Source organism: Lampris incognitus, chromosome 7 (assembly GCF_029633865.1).
Source record: "Lampris incognitus isolate fLamInc1 chromosome 7, fLamInc1.hap2, whole genome shotgun sequence".
Classification (NCBI taxonomy): domain Eukaryota; kingdom Metazoa; phylum Chordata; class Actinopteri; order Lampriformes; family Lampridae; genus Lampris; species Lampris incognitus.
The window spans coordinates 43,789,188-43,811,826 of NC_079217.1; the positions used below are offsets into that span (position 1 = coordinate 43,789,188).

General features: G+C 42.9%; 3 protein-coding genes across 4 annotated transcripts in view; 1 reads left to right on the top strand and 2 right to left on the bottom strand.

Moving 5' to 3' along the window:
* The window catches only part of brwd1 (bromodomain and WD repeat domain containing 1), a 54,317-nt gene extending 48,208 nt beyond the window's left edge, over nucleotides 1–6,109 (bottom strand). The window contains exons 1-8 of the mRNA XM_056284133.1: nucleotides 5,962–6,109; nucleotides 5,807–5,865; nucleotides 5,662–5,691; nucleotides 5,367–5,426; nucleotides 4,572–4,722; nucleotides 3,890–3,988; nucleotides 3,360–3,520; nucleotides 2,469–2,690 (exon numbers count right to left, since the gene is read on the bottom strand). Of these exons, the coding sequence (XP_056140108.1) occupies nucleotides 2,469–2,690; nucleotides 3,360–3,520; nucleotides 3,890–3,988; nucleotides 4,572–4,722; nucleotides 5,367–5,426; nucleotides 5,662–5,691; nucleotides 5,807–5,865; nucleotides 5,962–5,998 (819 nt within the window). The 5' untranslated portion in view covers nucleotides 5,999–6,109. The remainder of the gene's footprint in view (nucleotides 1–2,468; nucleotides 2,691–3,359; nucleotides 3,521–3,889; nucleotides 3,989–4,571; nucleotides 4,723–5,366; nucleotides 5,427–5,661; nucleotides 5,692–5,806; nucleotides 5,866–5,961) is intronic.
* Nucleotides 6,110–6,620: 511 nt separating this feature from the next.
* LOC130115584 (non-histone chromosomal protein HMG-14A-like) lies at nucleotides 6,621–10,055 on the bottom strand. Its single transcript, XM_056283300.1, has 6 exons — nucleotides 9,831–10,055; nucleotides 8,642–8,665; nucleotides 8,505–8,534; nucleotides 8,377–8,403; nucleotides 8,118–8,255; nucleotides 6,621–7,864 (listed from the first exon to the last, which is right to left on the bottom strand). The coding sequence occupies exons 1-6, from the start codon at nucleotides 9,846–9,848 to the stop codon at nucleotides 7,793–7,795; spliced, it is 309 nt and encodes a 102-aa protein (XP_056139275.1). The 5' UTR covers nucleotides 9,849–10,055; the 3' UTR covers nucleotides 6,621–7,792.
* On the top strand, nucleotides 9,563–14,528 carry get1 (guided entry of tail-anchored proteins factor 1). Of its 2 annotated transcripts, none has more exons than XM_056283299.1 (5): nucleotides 9,563–9,677; nucleotides 11,122–11,287; nucleotides 13,023–13,090; nucleotides 13,615–13,729; nucleotides 14,117–14,528. In XM_056283299.1, exons 2-5 carry the CDS (start codon nucleotides 11,131–11,133, stop codon nucleotides 14,188–14,190), a joined length of 414 nt encoding a protein of 137 aa, XP_056139274.1. In that variant the 5' UTR covers nucleotides 9,563–9,677; nucleotides 11,122–11,130; the 3' UTR covers nucleotides 14,191–14,528. The 2 variants fall into 2 exon arrangements, with proteins under 2 accessions (XP_056139274.1, XP_056139273.1); XM_056283298.1 differs by lacking the exon at nucleotides 9,563–9,677 and adding an exon at nucleotides 10,528–10,623.
* The last annotated feature ends 8,111 nt before the right edge of the window (nucleotides 14,529–22,639 follow it).

A 22,639-nucleotide genomic window follows, 5' to 3' on the forward strand; every position in this document is an offset into this window, starting at 1 on the left:
GTTGAATCGGTTCATCTGGGCACAACGATTATGGAGAAAAGTCTCATTCCTCATCTATGTGACCTCTCAAGTCTCAATAGACTGCAGGTTCCCCACCCTTATAAACAATACAGTGGCATAGCAACCGAAACCAACGATCAGTTTCATATGCAAATCACCATCTGTATTGCTTGCCTAGGATACATAAACAAGATGTGCCATTACAGCCTATTGTTTGTATGATTAACACAGTGACCTATAAAATTTCTAAGTTTCTTGCACCTATTCTTAACCCATTGGTGGGCAGTAATGAACATCACATTCAGAACGCAATGGATTTTGTGGATAAGGTGAAGGATGCGATTATGGAGGAGGATGAAACAATGGTCTCTTATGATGTTAAGTCTCTCTTCACATGCGTTTCTGTTGATGAAGCAGTGGAGGTAGTCTGTATGAAATTACAAAATGACCCCTACCCTTAGCAATAGGACCACCCTTAACACCGACCAAGTGTGTCTGCTCCTGAAGCTGTGTCTTCAGTCCACATACTACACATACGGGGGCAGTACACCCCTGTATGTGTAGTATGTGGAAACCCATAGCACACCCATGGCAGAGCTATGGATGTGCTATGGGTCTCACCTATAGTGGCCAACTTGTCTATGGAGGAAGTGGAAAAGAGGGCTCTGATGTCCTATCCAGGGACACCACCTAGCCATTGGTTCAGATTTGTGGATGATATCTGGGTTAAAATTAAATCTCAAGATGTACCACATTTCACCGACCACATTAACTCTGTGAACAACCACATGAAGTTCACCAGGGAAGATGTGAAAAATGACAGGTTAGCCTTCTTAGACTGTGAAACTGCAATTGGTGATGGGGGACATTTGATTGTTGTAGTAGTATTTAAGGTTTGACTCTCATCATCCACTGGAGCACAAACTAGGAGTCATCAGGATGCTGTACCACCGAGCTGACAATGTCCCAACCGACACAGCGACGTGGGTAGGGGAGAAATCCCACATTAAAAAGGCCCTGGTTAAGTGTGGTTATCCTAACTGGGCTTTGTCAAAGCCAACAAGACACAAACAGTGCACCAGCCGATCAAACAGAGGAGAAGGACAGCAACTGTCCAAGCATAAACCAGTGGTGATTATGTATGTGGCAGGAGTGTCGGAACAGTTGAGACACGTATTTTCCAAACACCACATCTCAGTTGCTCTCAAACCCCAAAACAAGCTGCACTAAAAATTGGTCCTGCCCAAGGATCGGGGCCCCTGGCAAAAACAGAGCAATATAGTGTATGCTGTTAAGTGCCACGAGGATTGCCATGACTTGTACATCAGCGAATCTAAACAGACGCTGGCCAAGAGGATGGCACAACACAGGAGAGCTGACATGTCAGGCCAGTGGCCACTCTTTCAAGGATGAGGATGTGCACATCCTTGATAGGGAGGAACGATGGTTTGAACGGGGGGGGGGGGGGGTCAAAGAGGCCACCTATGTTAAGAGGGAACGACCATCCCTAAACCGAACGGGGGGGGGGGGGGGGGCTAAGAGTATATCTGCCACCATCTTACAATGCTGTGATTGCAACCATTTCCCAATCCTTTGTGAATAGTACACATGGCCATCGTAGCTCTAGTTAATGGTCATGGCAATCTGCATATGAAACTGATCGTTGATTTCGGTCGTTATGCCACTTTATTGTTTATAAGGGTGGGGATACCTGCAGTCAGTTGAGACTGAACAGGTCACTTAGATGAGTGATGAAACATTTCTCTCAATAAACGTTGTGTCCAGATGAACTGATTCAACTTTTTGTGTTTTTTTTTTTTTTACCTGGATTACTGAGCATGCATAAAGACACCCACAAGTATAAGGCAATATAATTTTTGTATTACAAATGTTAATCTGTCACCAAGTTCACTTCTGAGAAGATCTGTGGCAAGAAATCGGTGTAGCTTCCAATATTTTTCCTAGTGGAAAAGTTATGTTCCTAACACCAAATGGAAATTTTGCTCCAGCTTTTCTGTACTAGGAAGCCCCACTATAGCGCAGGGTATTAGAAAACATCAGCAAGTCACCCTCATCTCAAACCGTACCTTGAGTTTTTTACATCCTGCGATCTTAGAAATTTGTACTCCCAAATTCAATGTACCAGACATGTACTCCTCAAGAAGGGAAGCTTGTACTTGGGGGTACACAGTATTAAGAAATACCCATACAGTCAGAAATGCTGGCATGCAGCAGAACCCCCTCCCTGCAAACTTTAAAACTCTGGCTCTACAGAGTTCACATGGACTGCATATTCTGTAATCAAAACAGTGAATTTCGCCAAAAAAATGATCAGTTTGCACGTCTGAAAAATACTGGCAAAATTTTGTGTTAATAAATTGGAGAAAAACAAATTTTGTCTTTCAAAGTGCAAGTTGGCCCTCCCTTAAAAATGAGACTATTATTTGGGAAGACTGCTTGGGTATTACCTGTAGGGAGGTAATGGATCCACTGTGTCCCTGAAGTACAGCCACAGGGGCACAGGTACGAAGGCACCACACACGGATGGTCTTGTCGCAGCTACCAGCAGCAATCAGCGTGTTCTCGTAACTAACCGCCAGGTCTGTGATCTCTGCCGAATGTCCTCTCAGTGTCGAATGGAGCCTTCCATCAAACGAAGACCATATCTTCACCAAACAGTCATCTGAGCCCTGAAAAATTCCAAAATGAAAAAACTGTGGTGTATTGGCAAATGTGTGGGTCAGGCATTGTGCCTGTTATACAACTTACCTTTGTCCAAAATACATCATAAAACAGGTGGCAAAAACTCGAAGGACAAGGCCAGTAAAATGTTGCATTAGTTAGACCAATTCTTGAGTAGAAAAAAAAAATACAATTAATTTACCTACAACAGAGTGACAGGTAAGGCATGTATATCTTAGGATGTTGTATAAATCCTCTAAAGCAAGCAGTGTACCCCTGCAAGTTGTTTTGAGGCAGTGGGAAGAAAATGGTAGGCACAGCCGTCTGAAAGTGACAGATGGGGAGCATAGAATGCAAGTATAGCATGTGGATGAGAGGCTAGTGACCTTTCTCCATCCTGGTAAAAGTTAATGTCTGCATCATCAACTATGTCCGGTCGAGGATCTTGAACACCACACCTGCCCTATCCTTGATCCCTTGTTTTAAGTTGCCCAGGGTATGGGGGTCAGTTAAACATTAAAAAAATGTGCCAGAAGATTTGTTGCTTTTGTACGCATGTGCATCGATGGCATAGACACGCAGAAAATAAAATTACTGGTTTGAAGAATCAAGAGAACTTGAGTAAATAAGCCATTCTCTTTCAACGAGTTGAGGAAGGTTAACACATTCTAACTTACGGTGAAGATCCTGAGACCAGTCCGATCAAATGCAATACAGTACACTGCAGAGAGATGCCCCAGGATTCGCCTGTGCAGTCTCATGTGCTGATAGTTGCCAACGGGATTGATGGATCCGAAGTGTTGAGTTCCTGTTAGCGCTCTCCCTCTGATGACCTCCACTTTTAATAACGTATCAAAGATCCCAAAAAAAAAAAAAAAAACAGAACCGCGAGTATTATGTGATGCATGCTGTATACATTTATCAGCTAATAAGAGAGATTGTGATATTACAGGCTGTGTCAGTTGAACCATTCAGGTTGACATGACAGTGAACAAAACAGATATTAAAAATCTTCTGAAAAATGTCTGATGGCAAAAGTGTAAAATACACAGATACAGTAGTGATTAATACAATAGTGACTAATACACAGAGTATCATTGTTTCCCTCAACATCCATATCAAATACTGCTAATTGGCAGTCTAACCTTGTCTATTAACTTGCTAAAGCTTCTACCTACAGACTAGGGGAAAAAAAGACGGGGCCTACCTATGTGTCGAGGGTTCTTGCAGTTCAAAGGCCTCTCTGGTGGTCTGCCCCTGTGAAGGGCTGCATATGAAGAAGACTTCAACCAGACAGTGTTGCAGTCTGAAAAACAAAAGTCATTACAATTATTAAGATGCTCATCAGCTGTGTAACAAAAGTCAACATAAAAGGGTTTGCTTGTAGCACAAGAAAGAAAAAAAGCAATGTAAACTATTCCTAAATCAAAGTGGCAATCTCGAAGATTGTGTTCTTTTTTGGCATACACTTCCCTGGAGTCACTATTAAACCGCTAACTAGTTTGTCTGCCACAACACCAAAACATGGAGCATTTGTTCCACCTATCCTCTGTGGTGGACCGACCGCTGCTGGCTGACAAAACACGTCACTAGCTGTGCAACACTTGGGATTTTAGGTGGGAATGTCGCCACAGACGTGTTTGTATTCCTCCATATTACTGCAAATGCAGTGGCTTTTATCAGTGGTTTACAGGCTGATTCGTCATTGTGTCCCCTCGTTCAACTTAACGAACACTGAGGTGAGAATCTTCGAGATTTTACCTTCATGCATCACCACAAAAACAATACTGTTGCAAAGTGTTACTAAGTGGTATAATTGGCTTGTTCAATCATCCTAAGAAAGAAATTATTGGGGGGAGGGGACATAAGAATAAATCAAAACATTGTACCTTTTGCTTTCCGAAGCATAGACTGCTTCCCAGAGCCCAGCAAAGAATGTACACCTGGGACACATGATGGCACCTCTTTGTCAAGAAGTGGTCCAATCTGTTTACATATCTGAAGCAAATGATCTGGTGCAATATGTCTGTTGGATGCAACCTTAAGGGACGATCACAATGAAACTTGTGTTAGCATACAAGAACACAGTATATAAGAATCATATTTTCATATTAAGAGAGCCTTCAACTGATGTGCTCAAAAAATAACAGTATACTAATCGTGATATCAGTAATGCAATGTCATTGACCAGATAATGGGGTTTTCATAGTTTCGTGGGCATATGAACTCAGTCACCGGTGTGCTGTATTCTAGGGGGGCAGGACTTTGTATGCAAAACAGTCTTCACACGGTCCAATCAGATCACAGATCACACGCAAAATAACGCAGAGACAGGCTATGGCGAGTTCCGATTGGTCTGCAGAGCCATCTTGACGTACCCAGAAACCAAAGCACCCACCCTATCTGCAGTACAACACTAGGGCTAAATAATATAAAAACTCTATCTAATCTTATCCCCCTGTGGATGTTTAAAGATTTGGTGTGTGGTGGGGATGTGTGTGTGTGTGTTGGGGGGGCAGTTCATGTGCTTCTATCATATCTACAATCCGATTTCCCCTGAATCCAACAACGACTCGACAAGTGGGGAAACAAAGACAGTAAACAATCCCAAGCATGGACTCGAGTCCCTGTCACAAGACAATAACAGACCACAGACAATGGACTTTAACTGATGAAGTTCTTACCAAATCTTCGTATGTTCTTGGGTGTTCGTTTCCCTGCCAGTCCAATCTGCTCGGCAAAAGCTGTCGAAATTTGAGTTTAGTTAGAACAATCTTTACGCGATCTCGGGAGAGAGAGGGAAAAAAATGCAGCTTCAAATCGAGTTAGTGAAAACGCGTGATGTCAAACGGATGAGACGCTCGCAGAGGCATTAAAAGTCGACTGTGCCAAACAAGTTATGCAGCAGACGGTCCAACCGGCGACAGCCTGCACATACATGCAACGAAGTCGGTGGCTTTTCGTGGACGGCATACACACCTGATATTCCTCTAACTCGTTCGCTAGAACCTGCAGTGAATTCAAATAAAGGGGTTCAGATCAGTGGTTTCTTTCAAACGCAATCATCTATTGAGCAATTTCTGAAGTCCGAGACAGTGAAGCAAAACCGGGCACGCTAGCTCACCTCAGCCGCTCCTCGACACGGACCCGTCGATAGAAACCGGGAGATTAAGAAATAGAGCTCTGCACATAAGAGAGGGACATCGTAAGACACCATTTAGACACCAATCAACCCGAGCAACATCGTTGTAGATTTAGCAATCAACTCGTACGCCTTACCCGACTCAAGGAGCGACACGTTCCGATTTTTGGCCATTGAAACGGCCGTGACCTGGTGGGTGAAGAAACCTAGACTAACTTTATGACTACAGCGAGTGTGATATATTTATTTAATTTCGGTTACACAGCTCTGACCCCCTCCACGGTTGCTCCCGCTTTCTATTCAGCCTGTTTTCGGTCGCCATTGGAAGGATGAGGCCTCAGCGATACGAGTTACTTCCGCCACAGCAGAGGAAATAGGGGGTGGGGAAGGACGGCCGTTTCGCTGCTCTACAACAAAGACAATGCAGAAAGTCGATTACTTTGTGCGGTCTCTAAAATCTTTTGAATGGATCTCGGTGATAAGTCATTTAGCCCTCGGCTCGTACGGCAGCGGTGCATGTGAAACTGAAATAAATGTAGGTAGTCCCCGCTTTATTCTTCAAGGTCGAGCGCTCCGCGGATGACGTAATATGTGATGATTGCCAACTTGTTTTATCAATCCGTCTTCGCGGCCGAATCAATCCGTAATACAGCTCATGACTAAGCGTTTTCACCTGGTGAAATGACGTCACGTCGCGAGCGTATATTGTCACGCATATTTTGACGACGTCTGCATTTCAAAAGCGACATTTGAAGAACGAGAACAGAATTCTGCTCACTTTTATTAAGCCAAACCAAAACGACTGAATTGCGTCTTGTTTTCTATCTCATTTGATATCAACAGTGTGCGAAAACATTGTGGTTTTTTTTTTATTAGAATTACTTTTTAGCCTCTTCACGCCACACAACTAGCTCTCCGAGTGGTTAAAAAAAGCGTAAAGCCTTCCGGAGGTAAATGCCACGAGGTAGCACTATATTTTCTGAGTTGCAATTTTTCCAAGTACGCTGGAGCACATTTTGACTCGGGATAAAGACACTTATGAGAAATTATGCCCATTTTAATAAGCCTTTTATGCCAGTCATGAGAGAACTACAAAAAACTGAAAACTGTACAATGGCAGCTACTTGTGGCACATACACTGGTAGGATAAAGTTAATTACAGTATTTTGATTATTAGTATGCTAAAACGATAAGGTATGGCCAGTATGATTAACAATGTAATGCACAATGCGATGGTTAGAAAACACTCGCCCACCGACCCATCCTCACAATGTACCGTCACATACTGCATTCAGCTATTATGATTCAGAAAGAAAGCCGTTTCACAGCAGCTATACAAATGTTACTACAATGTTGCCTAACGATTGACAGAAGTCAAGGACACATCTGATCAATTCCAGTTTGAGTGGGCATGATGATAACACTGAACTGTGGATTCAAGAAACCAAATGTATGCGAAAGAAATCACGTGGTGTAGTGCACAGTTTTAACAGCCACAACCATCTTAATTCCTATCAGACAAATGAAAGTAACGTAATGGCATGTAAGAATTCACAATTCATGGTACAAACAAAATCCCTCATGTAGCCTTTGCAATGTTTCAGGCAAACTGTGCCGGTCAACATTACATTCCTGATATAGGCTCGATTACATGTCATGCAGATAACTGCAACCTGCCCCTCCCTCTTAAAGAAGTCATTTCAGCGCTATGTAAGAGCAAAACAAAATAAGAGCAAAACAAAATAAGAGCAAAAGGAAAAAGACATTAGCCTAAAACCAGAAATAAATCCCAAAAACCATGAATACAAAGGAATCTCTTTTCAAGTGTGTCTTTTAGTATTTAAAATGCATTTCTGCAATCATATCACTTAAACCTCACTGTCTTTTCTTAAGAAAATAGTTGATAAAAATACTCTCTGCATTATACAAGAATGGAGGTACAGGGGGTGCCTGAGTTTATGGTCTTTACTACTCTGTTGCTTCATCCTTTGCCTCAGTCTCGTCTCCCTTTTCATCCGCCGTATCTGAAGCTGGCGCCTCCTGGAGGACAGAAAGAAAATGCAGTTTTAAAAAAAAACTGATAAAAGCACAATACATTAAACAGTTCCCCAATCAGGGCCTCAACCATGAAAAATGGCTAAAAGTGTGAAACAACACAATGAACCTTCTACAATCATAGGGAACAGAAAATATTTTCATATTGTAAATGTCAATGCACCTGTTGGTTTATACCATAGAGATATTTAGCAAATTTGGACAAGCGAGGTATAATACCCCAGCAAACATCTGATACCTTCTCAGCTTCTTCCTTGGCCTCTCCGTTTTCTGGTGCTGCCTCTTCCTTCTCAGTCTCCACTTCTTCTTTCTTCTCCTCTGGCTTGGCCTTTTCTACATCCTTAGCCTTTTTGGGCTTAGGAGCAGCCTTCTGTGGCTAAGACACCAGACAAACAGGCTTGAGAGGTGTGATAGTTTTCCTACAAGTGAAATGTATGAAGAACATGCAGCTTAAATGATTCAGTGACAAACCAACTCAACACCTCCCCTCTCCTTACCTTCGCCTTGGGCTCTGGCTGTGATTTCTGGGGGGAAACACAATTGTTAGTGTCGTATCACACTTGCAGAGTACTGTATAATGCTGCTTTTAATAAGGCAAGAGCAACAGGGGCTCTGTTGGACTTACGTTGGACAACCGGATGGATCGTCTCTTGGGCTGGGGAGAAAAGAACAAAATGTTCAATCAGCCGTCAGTTAAAAAGTTTGTACACAAAACACTAGAAATGGAATACAAACAAAATCTTTAAAGCCTGAAATACTAACCTCCACTTCAGCATTATCATTAGCCTGCGGGAGCAAAGAAAATATATGTTGGTAAACCAAGAATAACAAGCTGACATCCTGAATGGGTAGAAGTGGGTGTGTGATGGTAAGGGGGATGGGGCACACATTCTGTGCACCCCCCCCCACGCACACACACTCACACACCTACAAATTTAAAGAATTATGCAATCTCCGAGAGGGGAGGGGAAGCTGACGCTCACAGTTTATGGCTGAGGCAACCCGTTTTGGTAAACACGGTAGACGATCTGAGTTGACCACACATTTGAATAAAAACACGAATGTCAGTCCAAACTGGAGCTCCGGGGTAGACAGAACTCTCCGGCGGACCGTGGTTGCCCCGCCTCCGCCTGCGCTCCAGCACCGAGCGCAGGGGGCCTGTGACTCTGAGGACAAGCTGTACACAATGAGGCGTCCGTGATCAAGACTAGTTCCTGGACTAGTTAGGTCTCCACTGTACTAACGATTCCCAAAGAATGACAAATAACAGAAGTACTAGAAGTCTCTTAAACGTGCGTAAACCGACTTAAAACTCCTTCACTTCCTTATAAACAATTCCTCTTGTGCCGACGAGGTGGAACGCTACCATGACACTCGAAGGAAAGAAACTAGACCCCCCCCCCTCGTGTCTCGGCGCACTTCTAAATCCAAACGTGGACTGTACGGACTATGACCGAATGTAGAACAAAAACCGCCAAATCTACGTGGAAAATGGCACGCTTGCACACCACGACGTCGCGTCAACAATGCCCTGCATCGCGTCTCCAATCTTCACATGCAGATCTGCCAGCGGTTCCACCCCTTTGTCTGATCTCATAACTGAGAAATCCCATTTTCGATTTATTCCTGGAAATCCTTCGTGCACTGTACATATGAAGTAAGAATAAGACAAAAGTGACGACGCCAGAGGAAAAGTGCAAGGCACAAAGTCGTTGGCAGACAAGTGTTGCGCCGCACTAAGTAAAAAGGCGCCACTTTCCTGTCAGCAGGGCAGACATGATACTCCAGGCCATCGAAGGTATTCTAACGGCGTACTAAAGTCACATTTCAACCATGCATGCACATGAAATATTGTAACAAGCATTTATATTAACGATGCTGTGTGAAATGATACATTGTAAAATGTCGTTTATAGTCCCAAGTCTATACAATGTACACATTTCAAACTTACTTTGTTTCTTTTCGCCATGGTTGCTTAGCTTTTGTGGTCTACTATATAACAACGTAGTCTTCAGCGGTCACGGTAAAGTGTGCGCTCGCCTTAAGAATGGACAATGCCAGCCTCCGCAGTATATCGACAGAACACACTGTAACTTACGAACATAAATGTTCCATCTGCACCAAAACTAGCTTAAACCGGATTGGATCCCTTCTGTACATTGTATTCCTTATCCTACCAACCTCACGGGCAAGGAGGCTCATTCTCCGCCCATTGCTCTCATTGATTGGCTTTGGGTCGAGGCATCACGATTTCAAACCATAGCAGGTTACCTGTGTGTGGGTAGGTCTGTTTGCTAAACAGATCCAGTCGATCATATTTCTTCCCATTAATTTGCTATTCAAATCGCTATACTTGCGCTATGTAATGAGTAGAACTTGTCTGATTGCAGATACGTACCATGGATTATTGAGCATGCGTAAAGACACGGATTGTAGATAGCTACCCACACGTAAAAATGTGAACCCGATCCCCACCATATCGAATTCTAATAAAGCCCAGTGGGTTACGAGATGTTAATGTTAGATATTATGAGTTGGTTTTATCATATCTGTAATGTAAACCTTGGGATGAACGTCGTCGCTATTCCCTTCCAGCCTGGCGCTGGTTCCGCAGTACAGCATCAGCCAGGGGGATGGAAGGAGGGGGGCACAACATGGCGGCCGGCTGCGCGTGGTTCCTGGTGCTGGGCTCCGTCTTTTTGTGTAATCTCGTGAAAACGCTCTTGCCCAGCATAGCCTCCTTTGTAAGTAAGATTTCTGAGGACATTTGTAATGTATGGCTCGGTTGCTTTGCGGGGTGTGTGTTTAGCGGACGTCAGCGCGGTTTCGCCCGTGTTAACGACGGGAGACATTTCAGGGTGACGCCTGCTTGAACGCGACTCCATGGTTGTGTGATGTGAGGAGCTCCTGCTAGTTGTTTAAGGGTGCGGGTTGGTCTACGTACTAGTTTACACAAGGAGAACACTGTATATTGGCCTTATTTCCCATGCTGTCGATTACTGTGTCACTTTATTCTCCAGGTACCTAAACAGCTATATAGTAGTATCTCCAGCAGCTATCTGTCGTCCCTGAGCAAGCTCAAGGCACTAGACTGCCCTTGGATGTACTTATCAGTAGCTATTGTCTTACTATGGCTTTTGTTATGTACATTGCTCTTAATGACTGTATGTCTGCTATTGCACAAACAGTAGACCCTGTCACACATACATGCGTTATCAATGCTTTTTCTTTTTTCCCCGAAGCTGTCCAGGATGGTCCAGAAGGATGCTGAGCAAGAGAGCGAGATGAGAGCTGAGATCCAGGAGATGAAGAAGGAGCACTCCTCTATCAGCATGATGGATGAGTTTGCAAGATATGCCAGATTGGAGCGCAAAATCAACAAGATGACAGACAAGCTAAAGACACATGGTAAGATTCTCAATTAGCTCACGATACTGACATGCTCATAGAAGGAGAGCACAAGGTAAAACAATATTATACCTACCTCGAGCAGATGAAGGCCAATGTTACGGTTGCTCCCTCGCTCACAATCTATAGCACCTCTCCATCGGGCAAGTGTCCTCCACACCTAAACGTTAAACTGCCCTGTGCCTTCTACAGTGTCAGATTTATACACTGAAAACAGCAAGTGTGGGTGGTGGCCGGTGGGCTGCAGACATCAGCCCAAGTGTTGACTTGCGAGGTGCTGGTGTCTGTTGTGGTCACTTTACTCTCAGTCATGTTCTACACACACAAGAAGCAACCTGCTAGAACTTCATAACCCCCCTTGCACACAAATCCAGCAGCAAGAAAACTATCTGTGCTATTAAGGTTGAAAAAAGTAAAAGGTAAGAATAACCTTTGACAGTGTGGTTTTTCACAGCTCATATTTCTAAATATTGAATACTTTTGCTACTGTTTTACACATATGAGCGTGACTATCTGTTCAGAGCTTTTTGAAAGGGGAGGTTCACTTTTTTTTCTTTTTTAACCTTGACCCGTTAAGACATTGTTGGGTATCATATAGAATTGCACAGAAACAAAACAAAACAAAACAAATCATTGAACACTTCAGTATAGAGAGTTACCACTTGGCTTATACAAAGTACAGATGAGGACTAATTTAAGCCTTGAAAATCCATGACTTATCTTCTTTTCAATAATGGGAAGCGCACCTTCCAATCAGACATGCCCTAATTTGTTCCACTAAGAAATAATAGATGTAAACCATGCTTCCTGTTGGGTTGAAATGATGTTATTTTGCACATCCCACAAATGTGTCTTCCTTGCTACATCCGTACCATACTGCACAAGCTCCAGTCTCTGGAAGTACAAGAAGGTTTGCAGATGGTTGGGATGGACTGCATCCACTGCAAGAAGTAGTTCCAGATCAGATCAGATTTTGCTCCTTTTCAGAACATTAATAAACATAAAATAATTGGAAGATTGGATTGATTGTACATTGAGCTTCCCCTTTATGAAAATGAAATGTATCACAGTTTCTTAAATGATTCCCCCATCGAAGTTTGTTGAAGCCCAGTGAGAAGATTCAGCAAAGTGGAACATTTCTCATTGTACTGAAGTGGTCGGTAAAGTTTTTGTCTGTTCAATTCTCAGTAATGCCTGACAACATTTAATGAGCTCTGCTTTCATCAGAAGTTAAAAGACCCTTTAATAAAGCTCTCTTGCTTCAGTGTTGACATTATTTGCACAAAACACACTAATCCTTTTCTTAACCAGTGTAGTAGGCTCACACGTGCACCTTATGTCGGAATAAATGACAATGCTAATGACTTAGCTATGCAGCAAGTACAGCATTTTATGTAGTTTGACTGTGCAAGCTCCAGTTTCTCCTGACTTGCTTCAAACTGTACTTGGTCCTCAGAACAGCTGTCTTATACTCTCTTAGATGTCCCATCAGGAGCAATATTTCTCTATTTTTAAATGACAGGCATTTTTAGTATGGTATTTCATTTCTCTGAAGCCTTGCTGTAATTGCTGTGTCAAACATTTGCATTTTAATTAATATTTTTTTCACTGGAGCTGCTCTTTTCGCCCAGTATTGAACGTGGAATACACTATTTGGATTGTTTCCCTATTACGTGGTTAAAATTCATGGTTAGCTTTGCCAGCTTAACATTTGCACTTTTTTCCTTTTCTGTAGTAAACTCAAGAACAGCCCAGCAAGCTAAGATGAAGTGGGTCGTGAACATAACCTTTTATATACTGCAGGTAGGTGAAAAACATGATAAAGAAGCCCAGATTTGCAAGCAAAGACCTACTTCATTATCATAAAGAAAAAGTGTGGCTCACCTTGGAGATGAGATCTAGCTTACCATAGATGCTATTGGTCTCGTATCAATCTTCTTGCCTGACCACATAATAAACCTTAAATCATAAACACTAATGACAGTGGAGACGTGGAAATGTTGCTTGATTGTAGTCTAAGTGGTACAGTTGTGTGTAAATGCAGTCAGAAGTGACATGGGTCTAAAAGGAAAGGGGAATAAAGAGAGTGGTCTGGTAGCGGACCAGAGAGCTGGACAAATGGTTAATACCAGGGGGAGGAATAGTAAGTCAGCAAACTTCTGATGTGTCTGTGACTTAACATTTAATTGACCCAAGTCATTGTCTTACTGAACCTGGACCATTGGGCACTCCCCATCGATGAAAGCTATGGATCATGCTATATGTACAATATACTCAATACAATGAAATGGACAGCTGAATGAAACCGTCTTGGTGTTAATTATCAGGGTGCGCTGATGATCTCGCTGATCTGGAAGTATTACTCTGATCCAGTGACGGTGGTCCCTAGTAGATGGATAGCCCCTGTGGAGCGCCTTGTGGCTTTTCCAACTGGAGTAGCAGGTAATTTATATCAAAAAGACATGCATGTTAGGGTTAATACTCCTGTGTATGCCCTTGACCGAGGCATGGCAGGACAAACTGGAGTTGGTCCCCGGGTGCTGCACATCAGCTGCCCACTGCTCCTAGCTACACAGCTAGGATGGGCTGAATGCAGAGTGTAATTTCCCCATGGGGATCAATAAAGTATCTCTCTCTAAAGGGCCAGTGCAGTTTTAATCACTGATGTTTGTGTACTTTTTTATATTTGTTGTACATTTCATATTGATCAGGAAAATAGATAGAGTATACCCTTCTGCTCATTGAAAACACACAATCTTGAGTGAAAACTAAAGTCAAGCCCCTGCTGGCGACTTCTTCATTCACAGCCTGACTGTTCTGTTCTTGCAGGTGGAGTGGGAATAACGTGCTGGCTGGTGGTTTGCAACAAAGTCGTAACTCTTGGTCTGCATTCCATCAGCTAGGGGTTTCCATTGTGTTCCATTTTATCCTCCAGTATTCCCAGAGCAAATAAATGCGTTTGTTGAGGAACTGGTTGAACTACATGTTGTCTAAAGCTTCACAAGGGAAGCCTAGTGGTATTTTTTTTACTTGTTTTGCTTGATGTTTAGGTTAAAAGAAGTGCAATGCATTTCATGAAAACTGATTTTGATTGTGTTCTTAAGGTTTTTTTTTCTAAGTGTTTTTGCTGTGATGGTAATTTATTATTCATTTTGATTGTGACAATGCTCTAATTGCACTTTTCAATTTTTTAATGCAAAGGTAAGGAAATAATCATGTACTCTTCAATAAAATAATGAATCAAAACACTTGGCTAGTTGTTACCGTTCATTTTCCAAAGTAAACAAAAGAAGTTACCTTAATTGAATATGTGTGTGTGTGTATATCTATCTATCTATCTATCTATCTATCTATCTATCTATCTATCTATCTATCTATCTATCTACTATATATATATATATATATATATATATACACTTCATTCACAGTCTCACTGTTCTGTTCTTGCAGGTGGAGTAGGAATTACATGCTGGCTGGTGGTTTGCATATATATATATATATATAAAGATACATGTAGGGAAAAAACTTCAATAATATTCCGCTCCTCATTTTTTGAGCACTGTTATCAACACCATTGACGGTTTCCGAAAAAAATAAATACTCAAAACGCTATATGCAGTCATAAAAAATTAAGTACAACCCATGCAAAGTTTTAACATTTTAACTTATTTCATCCATCCATCCATCGCTTATCCAAGCTGCTTATTCTGCTCTCCAGAGTCACGAGGATGCTGGAGCCTATCCCAGCAGTAATTGGGCAGCAGGCGGGTAGACACCCTGGACAGGCCACCAGGCCATCACAGGGCCTACACACACACACACACATATATATACACACACACAAACATATACATATTCACACCTAGGGACAATTTAGTACGGCCAAATCACCTGACCTACATGTCTTTGGACTGTGGGAAGTTACTGGAGCACTTGGAGAAAACCCACGCAGACACGGGGAGAACATGCAAACTCCACACAGAGGACGACCTGGGATGACCCCCAAGGTTGAACTACCCTGGGGTTCGAACCCAGGACCCTCTTGCTGTGAGGCGACCGCATTAACAACTGCGCCACCGTGCCACCCCGCCCCATATTTCAGCATATTTTAACAGAGAGCTATTTGATCTTCATTTCAATAATATTGATCGGTAAGGTGATATAACAAATACCATGTAACATGTACATTTTGCAGTCTATTATATAATTTGAATAAACAAAAATGCAAACTTTGCATTTGGAAAAAGTAAGTACACTCTTCCCTCTAATAGCTGGTATTGCCCCCTCTGGTAGAAACAACCGCAATTAGCTGTTGCTTATAACTGTCTACCAGTCTCTGACGCTGATTGGAAGAAAGTTTTGCCCAGTCCTCCATTTAGAATTCTTTCAGCTGTGCTATGTTTGAGGGGATTCCTGCATGCACAGCCCGTTTCAAATCCCCCCCACAGCATTTTGATGGGATTTAGATCCTGGCTTTGACTTGACCATTCCAGACCCCATCCATTTCTTTTCAGCCATTCCTTGGTGGATTCACTGGAATGTTTAGGATCATTGTCATATTGCAAGGCCCACTTTCAGTTGAGCTCCAATCTTCTGACAGATGGTCCATATTATCCTCAAGTACCCTCTGTACAATGAAGAATTCATAGTGGATTCCATGACGGTGGGCTGCCCAGGCCCCGGTGAAGCAAAGCAACCCTAACATTTCCACCACATCCATTTGCAGCTGGTATCAGGTTCTTCTGGTCAAATGCTGTCTTTTGTTTTTGCCAAACATGCCTTCTGGTACTGTGGCCAAATAATGATCTTTGACTCATCTGTCCAGAGCACATTGTTCCAGAAGTCCTGGTCTTTGCCTAGGTGCTCGTTGGCAACTTTAGTCTTGACCTGATGTTCTTCCTGGACAGCGAAGGTGTCACCTCCCATGTAGATCAAATTTGTGCAGCCTCTTTCAAATGGTAGATTCATGCACTTTGACGTCAACAGTGGCAATAGCTACCTGTGGGTCCCGTGATGACATTTTGGGGTTCTTAGAGAATTCTTTTAGCATCTTAAAGTCTGCTCTTGGGCTGAACTTGCTGGTGCAGTCTGGCCTGGACAAGTTGGCAGTTGTTTGAAATCTCCACTTTTAGATGATCTTTGGGACAGTAGAATGATTGATTTCCAATTGTTTGGAGATCTATTTAAATCCCTTTCCACACTCATAGGCTTCTTCTAGCTTCGTGAGATCGATAACTGCTGTTTATTATCTTACTCTCCTCCCTCTTCTATATTCTCCTTTAACCTTTTCTCAAACTGATTTCGCCATTTTCTGTACTTAAATCTCCTTGTCACTAGATTCACTAGTTTTCTTTCTCAAACAGCTCATGTTAGTGAGTAGCCTTTCATTCCTTGTCTGTTAACTAGCTTTGAGCTTAGCCTATCTTAGCAGTTAGCTTTATTGTATTTGCAGTCAAAGTGGCCTTGTTAAAATGATGGTGTGTGGTGACTGTTCTGCAGTTACATATAGGTTATCTTACTAAAGAGATGTGACTGTGAGTTAGAGCAGTTACTTTTGGCTAGGATTATGTTAGACGTGATGGGTACTCCAGGTAGTCAGCCCCAAGCCTGACAGCAGACCTGCTATTGTTAGCACTAGCTCAGCCTCATCATTTTTTTTGTGTGGGGGGGGGGCGGGCATTGGTAGTTGGCAAAAAAACGATTTGGTGCATTACCACCACCAACTGGAATGGATAGTGGATTAGAATGTATAATTACTTGAAAAAGACTCATGTCTTCTCAATTAAACTAGTTATTTCACAGGTTTCTGAGAGGGACTAAAAGCCTCTCTCAGCAGCTGATGTACACCTCCAGAAACTCCTACAACTTGGGCAGCATGGTGGTGCAGTGGTTAGCACCGTTGCCTCACAGCAAGAAGGTCCTGGGTTTGAACCCCAGGGTTGTCCAACCTTGGGGTCATCCCAGGTCGTCCTCTGTGTGGAGTTTGCATGTTCACCCCGTGTCTGTGGTGGGTTTTCTCCAGGTGCTTCGGTTTCCCCCACCATCAAAAAGACATGCATGTTAGGGTTAATACTCCTGTCTTTGCCCTTGACCAAGACATGGCCCAGGGACCAACTCGGCCCAGGGACCAACTCGGCCGATTTAACCCATCCTAGCTGCTACACAGCTAGGATGGGTTAAATGCAGAGCGTAATTTCCCTATGAGGATCAATGAATTACATCAAAATTAAAAAAAAAAAATTCAAAAAACACCCAAAAATGTCCTTGCCATATCTACAATTATGTCAGTTCTCTCAGATTTTCTTTCTGCTCCAGCAGTACAGTTAATTATCATTGCCAAAAAGGCCACAAACTTCATCTCATCCTTACAAAACTCAGCATGCTTCCTGTCTGACTTGTCCTCCTTAGGTTCTTGGCTCACACCATTCTTTCCATTCTTTTAGCATCTCCATCTCGTTTTTGCTCTCATCTTATTCACTTTCTCCTCCTTAATTCTTTTTGGACACTTTGCTGACCCTGTATCATGATTTCCCTTGCAGCGCAGGCACTTTACTTGCGCTTTCTCAACTTTACAGTTTTCCCACATTGCAGTTGTCCTCCCCACATCTTCTGACTTCATTGCATACTGGAGAAAAAACATCTGCGAGGAGCTCTCTCATATTGTCTCACCCTGTAACTCATAATCAAGGTACACTCTTTGTGGCAACTCCTCTTCAAAAGTCAAACACACAGACTTACTGTCCTCCTCAGAATCTAGTCATTCTTCTTGCAACATCACGAAATGACTCAGCCTCTACTGACAGTGGCACGCCACTTATTCTCTTCTTCTTTGCTTTTAATCCGAGTGGAAAGCAAGTCACACAGAGACTTCTAAATATCTTGATCTTAAGGGCTCTATTTCTCTGACGCTATGAGATGCAATCAATGATAACCATCCCACTCCTAGTTACCCTGATCGATCATACATCTCCAAGTTTCCCCCCTACAAACTTTCCGACCTCATGTGGTTCCTTGAAAATCCAATTTTATCTTGTCATGGCTATCATCCTAACAAGATACGTCTCATCTGTTCTCAGTGACTGATCACTTGAGCAATTCGATGCATTCCTCCTCCTTTTCTTATGTTCAAACCCTCTTTTGTCCTGATTCTCATTTCCAATTTTGCTCCCCGTCTCCGACACCATTTCTGCCGCTACATCCCATGAACTCGACATCTCACCTTCCGTATTTCCGAGGAGCTCAATTCTTATTCTGAGCACTAAGAAAAAAGCCCCCCGAATCGCTCGGCCTCGTCGCAGATCGGTGTTACACCAAATTCTGTGACCCGTCAGATTTGTGATCCTTCCTGGGCATCCAGGTGGCGTAGCGGTCTATTCCTTTGCCTACCAACACGGGGATCGCCGGGTCGAATCCCCCCGTGTTACCTCCTGCTTGGTCGGGTGTCCCTACAGACACAATTGGCCGTGTCTGTGGGTGGGAAACCAGATGTCCTGGTCGCTGCACTAGCGCCTCCTCTGGTTGGTCAGGCGCCTATTGGGGGGTAGCGTGATCCTCCTACGTGCTACATCTGCCTGGCCAAGCTCCTCACTGTCAGGTGAGTGAGAAGTGGCTGGCAACTCCACTTGTATCGGAAGAGGCATGTGGTAGTCTGCACACCCGTCCCTGGATCGGCAGAGGGGGTGGAGCAGCGACCGGGATGGCTCGGAAGAGTGGGGTAATTGGCCAAGAACAATTGAGGAGAAAAGGGGGGGGGGGGTAAAAAAAGAAGATTTGTGACCCTTCCACTAAAACACTCTTTCAGTCAAGAAACTGCAGTTTAGAAGAGGTTGAGTTTAGGTGTAAAGTTCAAGATGGCTAAATTTAGATATTGGATTGGAGACAGTAGTTATTAGATGTGGGTTAGATGTAAAAAGACGGTCAAGCTGAATCAACGTGCTATCTGTCTGAGTTATTGTGTCGCCTCATTGTTAATCTAATTAACAATACATATATTACAGTTAAGTTTAGAATTAGCATCTGGAGCGTGGCCCGAATAGAGCGTTTTATGGGCAGGGTCACACAATCTAATGGGTCACAGATTTTGGCGTAACACTGGCGTGGGAAGGCTAGCAAGAGCAAGCCACCGGTCGTGTGGCCTGCTCGGCAGTCGCCTCTCCCGACTGCAAACCGCCCCTGTTGGTAGTCCTACCGACCAGCGTGCTCTCCTGTTCCTGTCGACAAGGTAAAGCAATGCATGCCATAGGAGACTCCATTACCCGCAATATCAGATTAGATTCGCTAACCTTGATTATTGTTTAATCGGGGCCAGAGTCTCTGACAGAGGATAATCTTAGGGTGCTGGCATCACAAAGGGAGAATCAGGGAACCCAGGCACACAGCACCTCTACTTTCAGCAACATTGTCATTCATGTCTGTACCAATAACGCTAGGATGAAGACCGGAGTTAAATGTTCTTTCATTTGGATATTGGACATTCAAGGGAGTTTAAGGAAATGCCTTCAAAGTACAGCTTTTTTAATTAAAAAAAAACTTCAATAGTTTCCGATATAAATGTGCACCTCATACAAACTCAAGTGTGTACATGACAGGTGGGTTAGTCCACAGCACTTACATTTTTGAAAAAATGTTTTGTTGATTTTTCATACATTTTGATATTCCAAAAAATTCAATAGCTACCTGTATATAGGGCCTACTCATACAAAGTCAAGTGTGTTGGAAAGTGCACAAAAGGAGGGTCAATCTGCAGTAGTTTTATTTATTTATTTATTTATTTATTTATTTATTTATTTATTTCCCCCTTTTTTCTCCCCAATTTTATCCGGCCAATCACCCCACTCTTCCAAGCCATACTGGTCTCCTCTTCTCCACCCCCTCTGCTGCTCCGGGGAGGGCTGCCGACTACCACGTCTCCTCCGATACATGTGGAATCGCCAGCCGCTTCTTTTCACCTGACAGTGAGGAGTTTCACCAGGGGAACGTAGCGCGTTGAAGGATCACGCTATTCCCCCCAACCCCCAACCCCCAACAGGCGCCCTGACCGACCAGAGGAGGCGCTAGTGCAGCGACCAGGACATGTACCCACATCCGGCTTTCCACCCGCAGACACGGCCAATAGCCTGGGTGCGTAAAATGGCGTCGTTCGACTTCCGACGTACGAGTACTTGCACAAGAACTTCCGGTCTGATTTATTGAGAGAAGAGATGGCTTTTGTTTTACACTCACTGTTTGCAGGTCCTCCTTAAAATCAATTCAATTGGTTATGAAGTGTGTTTGGTTGTTAATGTAATAAACATTTCCATTGTTCTAATCTCATCTCAGCATTCTGTGCATTTCAGTTACCTCAAATGGGCTGTTGCCTGCAAATCATTGTAAAAAGTAAAGAGAGGATCACAGTTTATTTGCAATTATACCATGGTTTGTATAAATACTTGGTTCTGATTGGCTGATCTAACTGTCCTTTTCTGGTGGACACGTGAAAGTGGTAGATCACTTTCTGTAAAAACTAAACATTGTTAAAAATGGTTGAATATGGTGTAATGATGACCATGGTATGAGTGGTATAAACCATCAGGAGGCATGAGTGAGCTAAAAAAAAAAATTTGTTTAAAAATACTTTCTTTTTTTTTAGGGCCGGCTATTCTTTATTCCACCATTTACTGTCTCACATTCCATTTAGTCTTAACATACAAAGATCATCCTTTTAAATAACAGGTGAAAAACATTGGTAATGATCAAACTGGATGTGATCATGAATCTCAATCACATAAAACACAAAAACTGTAACGATATCACTGGGTACAGGCAAAGTTCACCTCGAGAGCATGAATTAATTTATATTTTGGCTGAGGGTATACTAAACGAATTGGTTCAAAACATTTGTCAGAAGGGTAGTGGGGATTGCGGGCCAGGTTGGGACATTTCTCCATTACTGTATGGTCCATGCTTTCACCAGAGATCCGTTTTGGTAATTAACCAAGAGCAGGCCATACTAAACAGCTGATTGATGCTCCCAGTGACAGAGAGGGGAATGATGGTATCAAAAAGCTTGTTCTCCTTCACCCTCCTGATACACCTCTCCACATGGACCCTCAGCCATGCGATTGACTGTGTCTCTCGAACGTCTTCCTCCAGCATCTGAGTCCTTCTTTGACAAGAAGGCTGGCCGGTACACCCTGCAGGGGACGAGGTCATCGATGATAAAACCCTTGTCAACCATGATGGCCATGCCAGGGGCCAAGCAGTGTCCAGATGCCACTGGAAAAGCCTAGGACCTGACCCATGTGACCACCATCACCATGCAGACCTGGCAGGAGGGAAGACTACACATGCACACAGGGGAGACTCACATCACACTATTCACACACACGAGAGAAGAGACAAGACAAAAACATTAGTCACACATCTGAGAGGGGGAAGGACACAACATTGAAACAGGATAACTAATGGATTTATAAGATTTGTAAAGAATGTGATGAGGAGGATGCCAAGCAGCGTCCACGTGGCAGTCACCATCATCATGGAAACTTGGCAGGAGGACAGACTACACGTGCACACGGGGGAAACTCACATCACACCATTCACATACACGGAAGAAGAGACTGGAAAAAAACATCATTCAGAGAGAGAGAGAGAGAGAGAGAGAGAGAGAGAGAGAGAGAGAGAGAGAGAGAGAGAGAAAGATGAGAGAAAAGAGAACATTTGCAATAGTCATAATCTATAAGCTATAATCTCATCGGCAGAACAGTGTTGGTAAATTCATTGAGACAGCAACCAAACCGCCATGCAGTACAGGTTGTGAAGTACTTAATTTAAAGGCAATTAATTGCAGGTTAAGGCAAAAAGATGAGTTTTAAGTTTGGATACGAAGACGGTCATTATGACCAGCGGTCTCAAGAAAGTGAGACTTTTTTTGAGTGATTTTTATTTTATGTTCTGTTAAAAAATATACATGATTATCTGAGTTGAAGGCTTTTCAAACGTGATGACAATAATATTGGTTAAAAAAGTATGGGTCACATGATTTCAGAGTGAGTTCAAAGTTCATCAACATAATGCATTATGGGTAATTTTGGGTCAAGGAAACCAGAGGGACCCACATTCTAAACACGTCTAAGGCGCACACGGTAATGTTATTCATTTAATTCTTTGTTTTTTATGTACTTTTGGACGTGATATTTGTTTCAGTAATTGTTTTTGAATGGTATTTCTGTTGGACACATGTTTATGTTGGCTATGTCTATTTCTTTATAGTTTTCACGGTGTCGTCTGAGAAAGAAAATAAACGGTCAAAGACATCTGTATGAAGCGTCGCCTTTACTGGACTTGTGTAGCTACAGTGAAAACGTACCGCCA

Coding starts and splice junctions, on each gene's coding strand:
- get1 (XM_056283298.1), top strand. CDS start 10,534: ATGGCGGCCGGCTGCGCGTGGTTCCTGGTGCTGGGCTCCGTCTTTTTG. Junction 10,624..11,121: donor TGCCCAGCATAGCCTCCTTT/GTAAGTAAGATT, acceptor TTTTCCCCGAAG/CTGTCCAGGATGGTCCAGAA. Junction 13,730..14,116: donor TTTTCCAACTGGAGTAGCAG/GTAATTTATATC, acceptor CTGTTCTTGCAG/GTGGAGTGGGAATAACGTGC.
- LOC130115584 (XM_056283300.1), bottom strand. Junction 8,535..8,641: donor ATGATAATGCTGAAGTGGAG/GTTAGTATTTCA, acceptor TTTTCTCCCCAG/CCCAAGAGACGATCCATCCG. Junction 7,865..8,117: donor CCAAGGAAGAAGCTGAGAAG/GTATCAGATGTT, acceptor TCTGTCCTCCAG/GAGGCGCCAGCTTCAGATAC.